We start from the raw sequence: 18,451 nt of genomic DNA, 5'->3' as shown, positions 1-18,451 counted from the left end.
GCCCTCTCTGTCTCCTGTCTGTCTGTCCGATTTTTTGTGTGTCCATCCTAGTGCAGTGCTCCTTATATAGCAGCAATGACACCACCAATTTTATAATCTTGGGCAAGTACCTTGCAATAATCACTGCCACTAGGAGTGGACAGTTACCCTTCTCTCTCCTCCCAAACCCAGCCTCCAAGACAGGATTGTTTTAGGGGTTTGGAACAACATATGGCAATTCCCATTTGTCATCATCCTTTGTTCTCCTTTCAACTTTTTGGCAAAAACTAGTTATGTATCACAACTTCATAATTTTACTAGCAACTGCCAGACTAAACATATTTTCTGTTTTTACTAATCATGGGGAATTCGATAAGCCGACCACCAAATCTGTATCATGTAGCACGGCCATGTGGCACCTTTCTGCCATTTCCATAAAAAGCACAACAATTATGAATATGTAAGTTACTAAGCATATCCATAATTTCAATTTCCACCCATTCATCAACTCTCACATTTGGAACATGTTCAGATCAGCCAGAAACCTAGTTTAACTGGCCCTTACAGTTCCTAGAGTCACAAGAAGATGAATTTTATATCCCCCAAATCACCTGGAAATGACATAAAAATGGTATATAGATAAAATCCACCTGCTCTATGATGGCTGAGAAAAAGGCCTAAATGATAATAGGCCTTTTAAATAAATTGTGAATGTTCAAGTGGGACAAATGGTCCTGTTCCTGCTTCCAACCATTTTTTTTCACTGGGTCAACCTGTACCTTTATCAGTCTCCTTTGTGTTGGAAGCTTGCTCTTTGAAGTTGGTGCCCCCATTTTCACACATATTATTCTTGCTCCAGCCAAGGATGATTTTTCTTGAAGTCCCTGCTTTCAGAGCCAGTCGGTCTGGAGAACACTGAATTTTGACACCTTTAGCAGGACATTTTTATTGTGGTTGGTCATTAGTTGGGAGATGTGACTTCCAGGCTAGAAGTGGGAGATGTCCTTGTGAAGTTTTGCCCACAGCCAGCAAAAGGGTCTGCCTTGGGCTGACATTTTGTCATGAAGATTGTCATGAAGACAAAGTGTCTCTTCAAATGTCACTGGATTTTTTTGTGGGTGAAACATAATATACATTGCTCTTTGTCAACCCTCATATCATGTTTTGTTTTCATTAAATTTTCCGATGAGCAGTGATATTTTTTTCACTTTTACTTTAAACATCATTTTTATTTACACACACGTGCAGGCCGGTTTTGTTTTCAATGTGTAAAAATCCTGTTTTCCATGTGACAGGCACCTTTGATTCCTCCTGATATTGTGAATTAAAATGCAACTTATCCTTTGGTAAAGAAGGGTAGGCCCCTTTCCATATGGCTCTTTCATTTTACTTGAAAAACAAAAAGAAAGGCCAGGCCGTTTTTGTTTCAGTGTTTAACATCCTGCCATTCATGTGAAAGGGACTTCTATTTGGGGCCTTTAAATGAACCCCACATTAGGTATGAAGTGTATGCTGGCCATCACTCTGCACTTTGGTTGTTAGAGTAGGGAATCTCTAGAGTGGTAGGCACTTGCCAGAATTGATTTAAGACTTTTTAATTTAGAAGTTCACATCACACTGAGGTCCAAAGAGCACCTAGAGGACACCACTTTAATTTAGCCCATCCATGACACTAGTTCATTAAGGGTTTACCTATTATTTCTAGAACAGTTCCCCAATATCTACACGCATTTGTCTAACCCAAATCCTGAAATTGAAAATCTTATTAAAGATACAATACGAATCTATCCAACTCATCATGGCCTGCATTTCTCGCATCATTACCAAATGCTGCTATACTGTACCCTATGATCTGTAGAGAAATGCTATCAACATACCTTGGCATTTTGGAGATCACAGCCCAGGAAACCCAAAAGTGATCCTTCGGGACTGGGACCAGGGGTGAAAGCTCTGTACCTGCTGGATGGAATATACGGTAGGCCCACACCACAGTCTTACAAGTTGGAATTTACATCCTGCGCTTCTCCAGATGTTTTGGACTACAACTCCCAAGATCACTCACCATTGACCATGCTGCTTAATGATGATGGGAGCAGTAGTCCAAAACATCTGTAGAACAAACGGTTACACATCCCTGATTAGTGTAGTGACAAGAAAGATCTTCCCTAATGCTAGGGTATATTGTTTATGATTTCAGCTGTGATAGTCCATCCTGCCAATGCTTTGGCTTTGAGCAGCACACAGCCTGCTGTGCCTGCGTCCATAAACTATGGAAGCCACCATGTTAATCTTGTCTGTTGATGCAACAGCCGCCATCTCAAACTCAAAGCACAGCTCACTACTCTGCACTTTTCAATATTTAATCTTGAATGGTACATGCACCACATGGGAATAAAGACCTTTCAGATCAAATCTGTAATTGATACATTTTTATTTTGTCATGAAAATGTCTCAGCCACTCCCACCCCTTAACCCCATATATGACCACAGATGCTCAATGGGAGCAGCCACCAAATGCACATTAGCAATCCCAGCCACTTAATTTTCTATGCGACAGGGGTGGAGCAATGGTTAACAACCACTTTAATGGTACACCAAAATGAAGGTGCTGCTCTGGTAGCAGCTGGAGCCACAGGGGAGGGGCAAGGTTTATGGTGCCTGTCCCGCAATAGTGCACTAATTAGGATCCTATTAAAAGGCCATTACTAAAGTTGATGGCAGGAGAGCATCTTAAAGTCATGGCCATTGACTGTAAGAGCAGTCATTGGCAATAAGGGCAGAGCATTCGGATGTGCGGTTCATGACAGCATGGGAGTGTGGTGGGATAACTCATGGAGGAGTGAGACCCAAAGAGGGTTTGGCAATAGCTGTCACAGGAATGAAGAGACGTTTGAAAGGTAAGAAGTGTTGTCTTTTATAGTGAACTACTACTCACTTTAATGTGGCGTGTTTTGCTAATCAACAAAAAGTAAGTATGCAAGTTATGCAGCATGGGTGTTGAATTTGTGAGGAGTGTGAGAAGGAATGTATGGCTATTAGGAAGGAGCTAGCCAGTGCGGTTGTCCTTTCAGCAGGTGCAAATGCATAATCATGAAAGATGCTAGTGACTCTGGCTTAGGTGCTGTACTGTTGCAGGAACAGGATGGTACAGAAACACAGTGGTGTGTGCCTACTGCACACTAAAGGGAGCGGAGAGATGGTACTCTGTGAGTGAGAGGGAAGCAATCAGGAATGTGTGGGCGGTCACCTGGTTTTGAGATTGTGAGGAACAGTGTTCATGAAAAGGATGGAACATAAACTCTAGGTTGGGGGATTTATTTATTTATTTTTATTTATTTATTGGGTATTTATAATACGCCTATACACAATGCGTTCTGAGGGACAAAAAGACAAGAGGGTGGGGGAAAAGGGAGGACAAAACAAAACGATCCTACTAGGCCTTGTGACATTCGGATGGTTCAAGTGCAGTAAAGAGAAGTGCAGGGGCTGATGGGAGGGGGAAGTGCCAGTCAGGGTAGAAGGGCCTGTGAGAAAAAGCGAGTGCAAGGGGAGGCCAGGTGGACAGTGCCAGCAGAAAGTGCAAGGGAAGGAAGGTCCATGTTAAGAGGCTGGAAGGGCTACAAGGGTGCAGGTCCAGCCAATCCAGTGCAGGGGGAGGGGCCCGGAAGGGCAAGTGGAGGTTGAGGGGGGCGGGGTGTCAGGGGTGGCAAATGCAGATATAGATGGGACCAGGGTGGCCTGGTGCCCTGTAAGACTCTGAAGGAACCAGGCAGCCAGTCACGAAACCGTCGGGGGCATTAGCAGGGGAGGGAGAGAGGGAAGGAAGAAGAGAAAAGGAAGGTCTTTAGAAGCTTCTGGAACATAAGGAGGTCCGGCTCAGGTCTGAGAGGGGTATGGAGGCATTCCAGAGGGAGGCACCTTAAGAGGAGAGGGATCTACCGCCCACTCTCTGCTTGGAGAAGCGTCTGATCTGTAGAGAGTTCGAGCTAGATGACCGAAGGGCTCTAGCAGGGAGGTATTTAGGGAGAGAGAGTTGGATGTAGCGGGGTCCAAGGCCCCAGAAAGCCTTGTGGATGATGATGAGAGTCTTGAACTTGATCCTCGCAGCAACCGGGAGCCAGTGGAGAGATTTAAGAGCTAGAGAGTTGTGATGCCTGGGCTTGAGGACAAGGATAAGTCTTGCAGTCCTGTTCTGGATTAGTTGAAGGGACGAAGGAGTTAGGCAGATTTAGGAAGAGGCTGTTGCAGTAGTCCAGTCTGGAGAGGACCAGAGCTCTGGAGACTTTGAGTTTTCTTGGGGAAGGTAGGAAAGAGAGAATGCCTCTGAGGAGGTGCAGCTGCAAGTGGGCCTTCTTGGCAAGGTCTGTGATGTGAGGAGAGAAGGAGCGAAAGCAGTCGAAGATGACACCAACGTTTTGTGCCTCACAGGATGCTGAGGGGAGGGTGCCCATGGAGGGTGGCCAGAGTGTTGAAGGGAAAGAGGGAGCAGGGGTCCCAATAAGAAGGATCTCTGTCTGACTGGCATTAAGGCAGAGATCGTTAGCAGTGCACCATGCCTGAATAGCAGACAGGCAGTCAGGAATGAGAGAGGATGCGGAGGAAGCAGAAGAGGGACGCTTGAAGGAGATCTGAGTGTCATCCACATAACACTCGAAGTTAGGTGGGAAGGTGGAGATCAAATGGGCTAGAGGGGCCAGGTAGATGTTGAAAAACCAAGGCGAGAGGATAGAGCCCTGAGGGACACTGCAGGTGGAGAGTGAGATTGAGGAGAGAAAAGGGCCAAGTTGAACCTGCGAAGGTTGGTCCGAGAGTAAGGTCAACCAGTCAAGAGCCAGGTCGGTGATGCCAAAGGTATCACATAGCCGATTTATCAGGGTGATGTGGTTGACTGTATCAAAGGCAGAGGAAAGGTCAAGAAGGATGAGAACGGAAGGAGACCTGCAATTGAGGTTAGTGAGGTTAGAGAGCAATTCTTCACAGGTGTTCAGGAAAGCAGGTTTCCGTGCCTCTGGCATCTCTGAAGCCAAACTTGTGGTCATGGAGACAACCAACAGATTTAGTGTGGTGGATAAGCTGAGAGGACAGACAGGAAGGGTGGCAGAAGGCTTTTTGAGGAGAGGGTGCACGAGGGAGTGCTTGAGGAGTGAGGGGTATAATCCAATGGCAAAGGAGTGATTGCAGAAATCGTCCGAGGCTGGAGCAAGGGAGACAATGTTGTCCTTGATAGTTCTGGAGGAGTAGAGGAGCACCTGTTTGGGTGAGACTTTCATAGAGCAGACTTGTCTGGAAACCTCATCAGGTGTTATGGGAGAAAAAGAGGAGAGTAGGAGGAGAGCAGTGAGGGGGCCAAGGGAGGCCTGAGAGCAAGTGAAGGAGAAGGGTTTGGAGTAGAGGAGAGTGAGGACAAGATGTCCTGAGTTTTAGAAATTAAGAGAAAAGCCAGCGAAGTGCAGAGAGCCAGGGAAGGCAGATGAGATGTTGAGACTGGAGTAGGGTTGCAGGGCTCCTAGCGGATGTTAAAAAGTTTAGCCATGTTGTTAGTGGCCACACGGATGCAGGCTTGGATATAGGCCCACTTCGTCGAGGAGATGGAGGGTCTGTATTCCCTTAAGCCAGTTTGTGAAGAGGATGTGCTTGAAGCCTACCACTTCCGCTCAGCCGCTCTGCACTTGTGTTCCAGAGCTGCCAGGTCGGAGTCATACCAGGAGTTACACTTGGAGGGAGGCTTCATGCGTATCCTCATGACAGGGTCAAGGATGCCCAGAGTGTTGGAGATGGAGAGTTGAAGGTTAATAGGGGCTGCGTCAGAGTGAGAGTCAGTGGTAGGAGTAGGAGGGGGAGTGAAAGTGGTGGCAAAAGCAGCAACTGCCACAAATGACAGAGAAGGAGGCTGGCAGTGCGGGCAGGGATTTAGCAGTGGGACACTGGAGGTCCAGGTGAGAGGACAGAAGAGCATGATCAGACCAGGAGAGGGGAGTAATGAGTGGGTTGGAGATAGGGATGTCTGAACAGATGAGAGCATCCAAGGTGTGTGAGTGTGTTAGACCGGAGGGAAGAATGGAGAGGGCAAGAGAGTCACAGAGGTTGCGGTAGAGCCCAGAGGCCACAACATGGGAGTCGAGGTGAATATTGAAGTCTCTGTGGTGGAGAAGCTTGGAGGAGGAGGCCAAGAGTGAAGAGGTGAGGTCAGCCCATTCTGAGGGGAAGTGGGAGACCTGTAGATGGTGGCCAGAGTCAAAGAGAGGCCGGGAGAGACACCAATCCTGCAGGCAAGGCATTCGAATCAGGAATAGGGCTGAGTGAGTATGATAGTAGCAGGGATCCATTAATGGAATATCAGGGCCACTCCACCCCTGGGCTGGTTGGGCCTGGGCTTAGAGAGGATCTTGTAACCCTGAGGGAGGAGAGTGTCCAAATACTTTGACAGAGCTGGCACTGAACCATGTCTCGGTGAGAGAGAGGATGTCTAGGTTGAGGTCTTCAAGGAGGTGGCAGATGTCAGTAGTTTCAGTGGAAAGTGACTTGAAGACGTGTCCCAGCTCGCATTCTGTTGTGTGTCACTGTGATGAATCAAATTCCGGGGCACCAGTGGCCAAGGGATGAATATCGGTTTCTAAACCATCAATCAGCCCCACACCTCTAGTACACCATAAGGGATCCAAACAGATTGGAAACACCAGCAAATTATAAACCTCTTTGTCCAATTTTGGTAATGTGGACGGAACGGCAGGCTTATCTCCGCAAGGTCATGGATCGTTGGTTATTTGCAACACAGCGAAAATACATTTATTACCCAATGATAAAAGGGACTGTCCAGTCAGGGTTGTATACAAATATCTACTTTATTATTATTCAACAGACACTACAAAATATAAGCCACCCTGTAAAGGGATGTAGAGAGCAGACAGTTTCAAGAAGGAAAAGGGATGCACTCTGGATACTGACAGGAGGGTAGTCAGTAAAATATTTAATCACAATAGTTCAAGGATACTTGGTTTCAGCACAAAGGGAGCAATGGGTCGTAACATGTCACTAGGGGCCTTTGGAGAAGGACCAGGGGGAGAGAACCACAATGTATCTTGTGCTTGTAGAGGTTCATGGTGCTTGACAGGGTCCAGTCGGTTTCAGGGCCCTTTGCAGCTCCTGCTTCAGAGTTCAAGACGGAAGAGAGCTGTGTGTATTAGGCGGCAGGCAGTTTGGCAAACGGGGTTAGACGGACGGCTGCGGCTGGCCTACACAGTGGCTCGAGGTCAGAAATTGTTTCAGTGCTGGTTGGGGGGTCTGAAGCACTGGTCAAGGCGTCTCGGATGACGTTAGCGACTGCAGCGTGACAACAGTCAGCTGTGCAATCGGTTGCAGCTCGAAGGGCTTGACTGGCTTGAAAATGTCCTTTAAGGTAGACGCTGGTTGATGCTTGTCAATGCACTCCTCCTAGCATCTTCACTGGGCTCCTGTCGTCCTTTAAGGCAGATGCCCCAAAGCTGAGGAGAGGGTTGCAGGCACCGGCCTTGTCCTGGGTTTGGTTCAGAGACTCTCTGCCACTTCCCACCTTGGAATCTTGTTTGCAGGGCCCTGCAGGGGACGCCATGTACTTGGTGGGTATTAGTTCTGGAGCTGCTGCAGGGTCCTCTGGATTAAGTATCTCCCACTGTTCCATGGGAGATGTTTAGGGGAGGGATCCTGCTTCCCTCTTTGGAAATCCTGGTCTTCCTTCACTGGCAGAAGCTGTAAGGCAAACTGTAACTTCAGTCAGTGTCCAAATGAGTTCTTCTTGTTACTCCTTGCATAGTCTTTAGATGAGCTGCCCAAAAGAGGGTTGTGACCCTCTCTTAAAGTCTTAAAGTCATATGGGCCCCACCGATTGGTGTAGGCTAAGCCTACCTTAATAAACCAATCTTGGGTCCCCACCAACAATCTCCTGTATGCTTGAGATCATAACAAGAGTGCTTTGCAACAGAAAAGGTAATCAGGTGAAAACATGTTATACTAAATCCCATCCATCTTCCTGTCTGTTGTGGATCAAGGCTCTCTCTGGTTAATTGAGCTCTCTGTGGTTCCTTATTAAAGTGGCAGGTCTCCCTTGAAGCTGTGGCGAGACCAGACTTTTGGTTGCCGCCAAACCACATACTTGTAACTTCTGAATGGGGTCCACCTGCAGGGATGACTACCGTAAACATGCAGTCCAAGACATGACACTTCATTGCCCTTGATACTGAGGGGTGGGAGCTGGCTTCAGGTTGACACAGTGCATATGAAAGGTTGTTGGGGTTTCCTGTCTCTTTTGTTTTAGCCTCTGCAGCCAGGCCTCATGTGGGCCTGTTTAAAGTATACTCTAGTTGTATGTTAATTATGTTAATTGTTGCCACCATCTACAGAGGATAAACAAACGGACAGGGTGGATCCATGGAGCTTTTGATAGTTAATTATGCTGGCCATGGCAGGAGGAAGGTTTTGGCCCTCCCCTTTCTGAGATGCATGGTGTACTCCACCTGTTAGATTACAGCTAAATATGGCAGGGAGCACTGCACCTGTAGGCTGTGTCCACCCAGAGTACACAGGTTTATGTGAACGTTGTGCGGTGTGCATAGGAAAATGTGTGCGGTTTAGCCCCATACATTTTCCAGAGGCTGATCTACTATCATTCAATTTCATATAAAATTTCAAAAAAGCTCAGGTGAGCACACATCCATTGTGCGGATGGTCGAATTCCTCACAGTCACCAAAATGTAGGGTCACAAATATGAGACGTAGCATGTGGCAGAGAACGTTGTAGCGGGCAGTCTGCCAAAGAAGGTTGTATATTATGCTGAGGGGGGCCTGGGAAGTTGGGGAAGGTGGCAGAGCAAGTTTTCCAGGCTAGGGGATACATTGTGGGTTACAGTGATTGGAGCTAAGGCACTTCTCTTGCAGGTGTGCTCGGAGAGGAAGTGCGACATGTGGGGAATGGCTGACAGAGTGCTGGAGAGTTGCAGGAGGAGATTAAACTCTTTCACAAAGCTCTGAATGAGTTTAGCGGGTGAATAGCTATGCCGGAGCGGGAGGTGTGTGCCACCTGAAGGAGTGTGTAACAGGTTGTTTGCCACTTGTCATAAGGGACACATTGGAATGACAAAGGTGACACCCTTGAATGACAAAAGACAAGGATCAGGTGTGCTTTGCATGCTTTTGACCTGGAATCAACTTACTGGTGGACCGGTTGTTGAATGATCATGGACTTTGCATAGATGGTGACAAGCAGTTGAAAACTCATGCATAACCCCTGAAAGTTGTAGACCTATCTGGTATGTGACCACAATTCTGATAGATAATGGGTATAAGATGTTATAATTGACCCGTACTCAATTCATTGCCCGCAAGCAGTAAAAGAATGCGGCTGCTGCGTTCACCGAGGCAGAGTGCGGTAACGCGGATCCTCGAATGAAACAGGCCTTTTACATGCTTCGAATTGTCAATGTGCCCCTTCACCACATGCAACAAAGGAAGGACCCTGCACAGGCACCAACCACTTGGATCAAGAGAAGTTAGTTTATTCGAACAGCTTAGGGATAATAGCAGCTGGATACACCAAGCACCAAAGTGGGCCATCCTTCCACACCTCTTAAGGCTTACCTCCAATCAACTTACTGGGCATCCTTCCATCACCGCTGCCATGCAACTTCCTGGCCATTCTTCCATCCCCCAGAGTTCCATGGTGACAAGTAAATCAGTGAGAGATGCATGGGCATAGCAGACCTCACAGGATATGCCCATGACCAGCACCTGTTCAGAGATTTAGCAAAGCCGGAAGGATGCTACACTCTGGACTAGGGTTGGCATCACAGCTGGTAGGCATCAACCTTTTAATCAGGCCTTCAATGACGGCTCTCCCTACCTCTTGTAGCACAAAGCAGGCAGTTAAGCGGTGGTGCGAGACTACATTGAGAGATGTGAACACAGGCCATTATCGATCATGTCCAGGCTCTCTATGATTTTTGCACTTTTGTCTTGAAAATAAACTGTTAAGTGTTTTAAAGAGCAGAGGACTTGCTAGACCAATCTCCTTTTCCACACCCCCACTCCACATTCTACTTGTCGCATGTACTGATAAATTCAAAACACTTCAAAATGCTAAAGTCTGAGTTAAGAATGCTAACAGCCACGCCAATCATTCACATCCTGGGTGATATTGGGGACCTTGGGAACTCATTATAGAGGTCAGGAAAAAGTAGCACACCCACAGTATGCTGCACTATGGTAAAACATATGTCTCCACTCTGCCACTGACGTGGATCAGGCATAGGGTGCTAAGGTGGGATTAGTCCCTGTTAGCAAGACCGCGGCTCTGCACGGGTGATCTTTGGAAAGGAAGGGCCAGTGGGTCTTCTGAAAGTGCAGTTGAATTGTGAAATTGACCGCCAAGTTCAAAGATAAATTCACTGTTAGAAATGAAGCCTAATTATACTTGCTATCAAGTTATATGCTGCACTGGAAGTAAATCAGGTAAGAGATGATGCAAGACCATTAAGGGGTTGCAGGTAAAACCTTCCAGTAGGCGGCGGGTTATGGGCAACCCCATAACACTGTTTCTGCGGCCTGACATTCCGGTGGCACTGGGATATAATGGCAGGCAGTGGAAATGGTAAATCCCCATTCCCGTGGAGTCCTGGGAATGGGGTCACTGAAGCACCGGCACCGTTGCGAACGGTGCCGGTGCTTCAGTGACAACCATGCCAGTAGGGGCCTGAAAACCCGGCAGGTCAGGCCTGCTGGGAGATCTGTGGCCCCTACCGCCATTGTTTTAGTTTGGCGGACCGCCATTGTTGTAGTTTGGCAGCCCGGAAATAGTGCCGGTATGTTACTACAGGCACGCGTATTTCCAGACCACCAAACTTATTTTGAAACTCCAGGGTGGGCTTTGAAAGAATATTTGGTAACTATAAGGCTCCTCTTGCAGTCTGTAATCCATTCTAGGTCTGTTGGCTGCCAGCCTCCACTCATAGGTGTTGTGAGTGAGATGGATCTGTCAGCTGTCACTCCAAAATAACCCGAAAGCCATCAGCAGCCTGGTGGGAATGGGCCCCATTCGGCTGCCCCATGGCTTTTTCATATGACCTATGCTATATTTTCTTTCCTCCACTTGCGTTCAAACTCATTGTGCAATATCCTTCCCTTTTTGGTACAATGTTCATTCATCGCCCATTTTTTTCTTCGTGGAGTTGTTTTACTAAAAATGTCAGCGGGAAAAAAAAAACTCATCGGAAAATATGGGGCTGGCAAAGGGCATCTGAGGGGTAGGGGTGGTGGGAGGATAATGAATAAATAAAAGAGAAGAGGATGCTTGGGGGGTAACCGCCACAAATAAAAAAAAACGAAATTAGATGAGTTTTCCGGTGGAAATATTTTGTCAAAAAACTTTGTGAAAAAAAAATCTGTGGATGAATGAACAAAGAACCCCCTTTTTTGCACATCATTTCCCACACTTTTCTTTTCTTTTCTGGTATCAGGACACCTGAACTGGCTAGAGATGCAGTATTTGCAGCTCTGATACCCAGGAGATCCCTGTTTGGGTGTTGTTTGTAACTCAATTTGAACTGTTGTCCACTGAGGAGGGGCCCAAGTACCATGTAATGCCAATATTGTCCTGTAGGATCTTTAGACTATCTGTTTCTGTTGATGATTTTAAAGCCAATTAGAGCATAACCCGTTGCATGACAAAGGCCATCTCCTCCCTGCCTGCCCCCCTTATCCACAACCTGTATCCTTCTGGAGATTCTTGTTGACACAGCTGATTTCATCGCCATGTCTGCCATGCGTGTGGAGTTTTGGGCCCTGTTTCTGAATCCTCTGAGAGTGTCTGATTAACTGTTTTCTACATTCTGAGCTGTCTGCCTTGTTCAAAGTCACCTCACCCACCTTCTCCTCCCCCTCTCACCATTCTTTCTTCCTTTCTCTCATTCTCTCCATTCTGTTTATTCCAGGAAAGTCCAGAGAACCCATCCAGCCCTGGCATCGCACCCAGTCATATCCCCAGGTAGTGATCCCATTCATATAATTCTGTCTCCTCCTGTCACTCGTCTTCGGCGTAGACTAACCTAAGATACATGTTGGGGGAGGGGTCGCAGGTGGGGGCTTATGGTGTGCCCCTTCCACGTCCTCTATTTTGAAGGTGAGTGTGGAGATAAGGAAATGGCAGATGCATTCATGGGACTTAGATGGAGGTCTTTCTATGACATGGGCCTGCAGTTCAGATAACAGTAGTGATATCACCATTGTATTGCAACAGGTAGAAGCAATTAGGCTAAAAGCACATATTAAACATAATATAGAGAACCACTAAGTCATCACTTTGTTGTAAAGGACTGGAGAGAACACCACCACTGTCATCAAACCCCTGTATCAAAGGATGTCTTCTCCTGGGTCTATTTCTTCAGTATGTGTCTAAATGAAGACTTGACCACTCACCCACTTTGACTGTCCGTCCATGTGAGAAGGTTTAGCTGACCAGAATGGTGTTATATTTATGTCAGAAGTTAATGAATCAGCACCCCGATGTTGCAGTTGGGTCTGCTGGGTTTTATACTATAAATGGTCGACTAGACCGTGGCGCCGCCCTGTTATTTCCAATGACAGAAGCTAAGCGACAATCATTAAATTAACGCAATGATTGCTTGTGGGTAACCTGGTGCTAAATCATTCATAGACGTCCTGATTCTGGGTCAGTGTTTCGTAGGTAGCAGAGCAGCTACCTCGCTGCGATCTATTGAACTCTCTCAGCATGTACTGTTTGGTAAACACAAAAGGTTAACGCCAAGAACCAATGGGCCACTTCCAGAGGTACGTCGCGTGCTGTGGACCAGGCCATATATTCTGTATGGGTTTACACATCTCTTTCAGTGCTGATGATTAATGCCAATTTTCCACCACTGTCTGAGCAGCCGAGTTACCCAAGGGGAGAGTGATGGGGATTTATTGGGGTTATGATGCAGGCACCCCCAACTATCACATGCTGTCATATATGGAACCATTGCCTGTAAAGGGAAATATCTCTAATAAAGTTTGATGCCTCTGATTTAGGTATGGGTTGAGTGCAGTTGCAGCATTGGGCTGAGGTTAAGAAGTCATGGGGCCTCATTACGACCCTGGCGGTAGCAGTGCCCTTATTAAGGGCACGGCTCCGGCCGGTAATTAATTTTTACCGGAGCCCAGAAAAGGGCAATAACCAGGACATGCCAACCTTGGCGGACCCGGTAATTGCCCTTTCCTGGACTCCGGGAAAAGTACATCCCCATTCCCATTTGAGCCCCGTAGGGCTCAAAGGGAATGGGGAAGGAGCTAATAACGGGCCCTTTAATGATGGGCCTGTTGTTAGCATCCTGGCCTGCTAGCGGGTCCCGCTAAGGATGCCTGGTCTGACCAGGCGTTCCTTAGCGGGACCCACTGCAGACCTCGTAATAGGGTGGCCTGAGATGAACGGTACCGGTCCCTTACCGGCAGTGTTAATTCCGTGGCCGCCTACCTCCTAATGAGGCCATTGTTTTGGGGGAGCAAGGGTACTGGGCAGACCTCAGTTTGGGAGAGCCCTAACAGAGAAGATGTATGTGATAAGGCTACCAAGTACCAAACGGCACCTGCCTTGCCATCAGGGTACTTCTCAAAGTGGAGGCAATTGCAATACCTTACTTCATAGTTTTACCAAGTTGCTAAAGTTGGCACAACTCCTGGCTGGTTCTGGGTTGGTGGACACACTGCGACCCACCAGAGAATATGACGTTATTGGGGACTTGTAATTAGTACCCGGATAGGCGCAGAGAAAACCCCCAAGAACCCAAAAATGGGGGCCTCAGAGCTGGCCTGCTGCCACTAGAAATGTCCTCGGCTGGCTTATGCCTCTGTGCTCCCGGGTATCTTCTGCGGCCCCCCAATGTGCTCACAGGCGACATCCCTGCTGTCCTTTGCATCTACCCGGCAATCCCACAACACTTCCAATCCATGTCTTGCTAGGCAGGATTCTGCCATGCCAATAGCTCCTCACATCATCACACATACATTACTCATGATAGCAACCATGAGAACTACTATTTCATGGACAAACACTCACAAAAGGACTGTGTGACATTAGAGACCTCTAAGGATACATCAATGGTATAGGTTCACGGAGATTTCCGAGAAGATGGGAATGGGAAAAGTTCAATGGAAGAGATGTTAAGGGGGGGGTGGTGCTTCTATGTTAATTCCACTTCGGAGCAGCATCTTCATCACATTACAAAGTATGCATTTCTGTGTGTCATTTTAATTTAACCAATAACTAACCATATACTTCATTTCAGGGCAAAAACTTTGTAATTCACACGTTATGTCTATTTTTCTTATTTTAACATTTCCCTCAATCTAATCGGAAAACATGAGAGCTGGAAGACCCTCCGTACCCCTTCAATTCTCCATCCCCCTCATCTCCATCCAAATGACTTGTTGGCCTTGTCACTAATTTCCTTCACCTACATCAGCCTTGTCTTTGCCAACTTCTCCAAACCATGGGTGCTCTTTAGTTGCAACCACACTAGCAGCCAGAAGAATCCCCTGTTCCTCACATGATATGATATGACATGATATTACATGATATGACATGATATGATATATGTCATTTATAACGCGCCTGTACGCAAGTGCTTCTAGGCACATGGAAACCGCAGTTTCTTAATGTTCACCTGGCCCCCTGTAAATCCAAGCCTCAACAGGCAGTTACTAGTTTTAGATGAACATGTTTTGAATTAGACTGTCAGTTAATATTGTTTCGAGAGGAAATGGAAAGTCGACCAGTTGCTGTTTCTGCTTGTCTCCGAGCAGGGGACCAGGAGTTTGCATACGAAGCTTGGAAGAGGTATCCTGTTCTGTCACCTCAGACGAGGGACTGCAAAGGCTTGCTTGCAGGTTTTTCTCATTCTGAATAACTTAATTTAGAGCTATTTTATTTATTTTATCAATGTATCAACAGAGCGCAGTACCAGCTCCTGAGTATTAGAGTGCATTCTGTAAAACACAAGACCTCCATCATCCACCTGTATATCTACTGTAAATAATAATAATACCACTGTTTTTATTGTATTCCTATGTTTTATTATAAAGATGTAACTAACCACTGTCTATAACTACGCCATGATACCTCGGGGTCTGGGCGTATAACAAATGTAATAAATACATTAAAATAAAGAAACTAAAAGCGAGAATGTTCTTAATTGAAGAACACAATTTTGGCTTGTGTTACTGGTCATTAAAAGGCAATGTACATTTGGCTAAGACTGGGGATAGACACACAAATGTTGCCCCAATTTCAGTCTTGTGCAATGTTAAACATCAATTCAAAGTCCCATTATATACGTTTATCAACATTTCCAAAATCTTGTAGACATTGACCTTCCCCTGATGTTCTCTGAGCGTCATTTTTGCCCCCTCCTGGGCAGAATCCCGCCTATATACTAATATTTCATCATGAGCGATAGGAAAGAACACTCTAAACGTGTTTTTTAGGGCTTTAAATATATAAATGGATGCTTGTCCTCCCTCCTCTGGAGGGTTCTATGTCCCTTTTGCCGACATGATTTTTTTCGAAGTAACTTTTACAGACAAAATTACTATGAAAAAACGTATAGAATTTTTTTTTAATTCTAAGGGGCTCCCTCCCAAACCCCTCTGTCCCTATGCTATTACCCGTACCCCAACCCCCTCCCCATCCCTTTTGACCGGTTACCCACCCACCCTGTTTATTTCGATGAGTTATTTTATAGCAATTTTGTCTGCAAAAATTACTGTGAAAAAATGAATGTCGGAAAACCAACACGATACCCTCTAGAGCTTTACTTAAGCTGTCCCCCCATCCCCCTATCCCCCCATAAACTCATGAGGCAACGCTTTGACACGTGCCCTCTACTCCATATTTCACATAGAACGGGTACCAGTGCATCTCAATATCCTGCGCAGACTCATTTAACCGACGCGTACATCTTTCCATGTGATAAAGTTTCTGTGCTTCCCTCAGCCACTCCTGTTTGGTCACAGTAGTGCACCTCTTCCAGGATTCAGCCAGGCACGCTCTAGCTGCCAGCAAGGAGTGGTGGACCATATGTGGCAAGCGTCCATGCTCGTCCCCTCCATCTTGAATACCAAACAAGATCAACAACAGGTGGCAGTCGCGTTCCACCCCATCCAGCTCTTTATTCCAATAGAGGACATCCATCCAGTATCCTTGGATCACTCTGAATTTCCAGCCTACCTGGAAATGTGTACCCTTTTCTCTGCAACCCCTCCACCAGGAATCAGCAACTTCTGGATGCATGTTTGTTGATCTTGTTCGGGAAGCCGCCACCTATGGAGAAGTTTAATTCCATGGTGCATACAATGAGTGGAACTACAGATTCTGCACGGTTTGCACATATGAGACCACATAGCAGAGGAAATCTCTGCCTACAAATCTTTCTGCCACTGCTGCCGGGTTTTTGATGTAGCCTTTGTTTTAACATCCAGAATCACTGTCTATAAGTCTGAGATCAGTCCCCTATTTCTTGGATAGTGATCTAAAATTTGCTCCAAAAGGGTTGGGGATTTAGCAATGGCATTTCTCCATTTGCCTTGTGAAGGTACACCTTTCAGTTCAAATATTGAAACAATGACAGTCTCCCAATCACCCAATGCGTGTTCTCAGTGGAGGAGCCAGGGAGCGGGAAGGAGCGGATGGTCGACCCCCTTGGCTCCACCCTGGTGCCCAGTGCGCCCCCAGCCTCCTGCAGGTGCCCTATTGGCCACCCCCATGGCACCAAAAGCTGCCTCTGCTCCTACATTTTCTAGGTCAGAAATGTGTATGAACCGCTCCTGTCTCCACAGCTCACCCCGCCCCCTTTTCTAGGCCGGCATCAAATCATAGCTCTGAAAGGTCCCCGAGGTGGGGTGTTTATGTCCCCTTATTGGGATTGATGATCCATAACCATTCGGCGACTGCCACCGACGTTATATTTCATTTTCCAATGCTACCCACTGTTTCTGTTCCCAGGACTTTAGATAGTAATAAATTGACCGCATGTTGGACTGCTAAATAATATCCTTCCATGACTGGACATCCTACCCCTCCCACAGCTTACATTAATATCAGCGCTCATTTGGGATTCACCATGCAACAAGAATTTCATGAAAGCTATTTTGATTCCTCTCAAAAGCTCTTTTGGCACTATCACACTGGCAACAAGGCAATACGCATATGTATTCATTTTTAAGTTATGAAAACTGTGGAGATTCACCGCGCAGTCACGGTGAATAAACGGGGGCACAGCAAATAAATTGCACTTGTTGTTATCAGTATCAGAATTTTCAATGATTCAAGAAATGCGAACATAAGATTTTTTTATAAATCATATCGGTGTATTTTTCAACATCATACACCAGTTTAGTTCATTGAATGTACTGTCAAATACTTTAACACAAATAATTTCATTAAAAAATTAACACAATATATATGTTATTGACACGTTCTATGGTCATACAATTTTGTAATCAAATTCATACATTAGTCCCAAAATTTGAGTTGACATCAGTTATTCGATATTAGCATAACAGTAGTCCTCTCATCTAACTACACGTTTCGGGCATGTGCCGCCCTTCTTCAGGTTTAAATATTGTGTAACTGTTCTTTGAAGTTCCCCTGCAATTAATAATACTAAAGGGCGAGGGTAAGCACACTGTTTGTTACTATTAATGAGTTGAAATTCAGACTGATTATTTTGTGGCGATAGGGGGACCCAGCGCTATTTTTCAGCGCCTAGTCCCCCTATGCCACATACATTACCATCACTATTTGACACTGATCTGTAAATATCTTTCAGTGACAACATAATCTACGTGATCAGAAACATCCGGACTGAACTCCAAGCCCAGCACTAAGGTTAACGCAACACAGCACCTATACATGATTTAGCACACTAATTAAAGTATATTACCATGGAAAATTGATTTCGTTTTTTCTATTATTCATTGCAGAGGAACTTCAAAGAACAGTTACCCAATATTTAAACCTGAAGAAGGGCGGCACACGCCCGAAACGTGTAGTTGGATGAAAGGACTACTGTTATGCTAATATCGAATAACTGATGTCAACTCAAATATTGGAATTTATGTGTGAATTTGATTACAAATTGTATAACCATCGAACGTGTCAATAACATATATATTGTGTTAATTTTTGAAAGAAATTATTTGTGTTAAAGTATTTGACAGTACATTCAATGAACTAAACTGGTGTATGATGTTGAAAAATACACCGATATGATTTATAAAAAAATCTTATGTTCGCATTTCTTGAATCATTGAAAATTCTGATACTGATAGAAACAAGTGCAATTTATTTGCTATGCCCCAGTTTATCCACTGTGACTGTGCGGTGAATCTCCCCAGATTTAACTATTTATGCAGTAAAGGTAGCACTTCACTATCTGGGTGCACCTTAAGTGTT

General features: G+C 45.8%; 1 protein-coding gene across 1 annotated transcript in view; it reads left to right on the top strand.

Moving 5' to 3' along the window:
• ASIC3 (acid sensing ion channel subunit 3) overlaps positions 1-18,451 on the top strand; it is a 463,599-nt gene that overhangs the window by 410,478 nt on the left and 34,670 nt on the right. The window contains exon 10 of the mRNA XM_069645979.1: positions 11,937-11,989. Coding sequence (XP_069502080.1) covers positions 11,937-11,989 — 53 coding nt within the window. The remainder of the gene's footprint in view (positions 1-11,936; positions 11,990-18,451) is intronic.

This window comes from Ambystoma mexicanum, chromosome 2p, assembly GCF_040938575.1.
Source record: "Ambystoma mexicanum isolate Mex_15411 chromosome 2p, UKY_AmexF1_1, whole genome shotgun sequence".
Classification (NCBI taxonomy): Eukaryota; Metazoa; Chordata; class Amphibia; order Caudata; family Ambystomatidae; genus Ambystoma; species Ambystoma mexicanum.
This window is presented reverse-complemented; position numbering and strand designations above follow the sequence as displayed.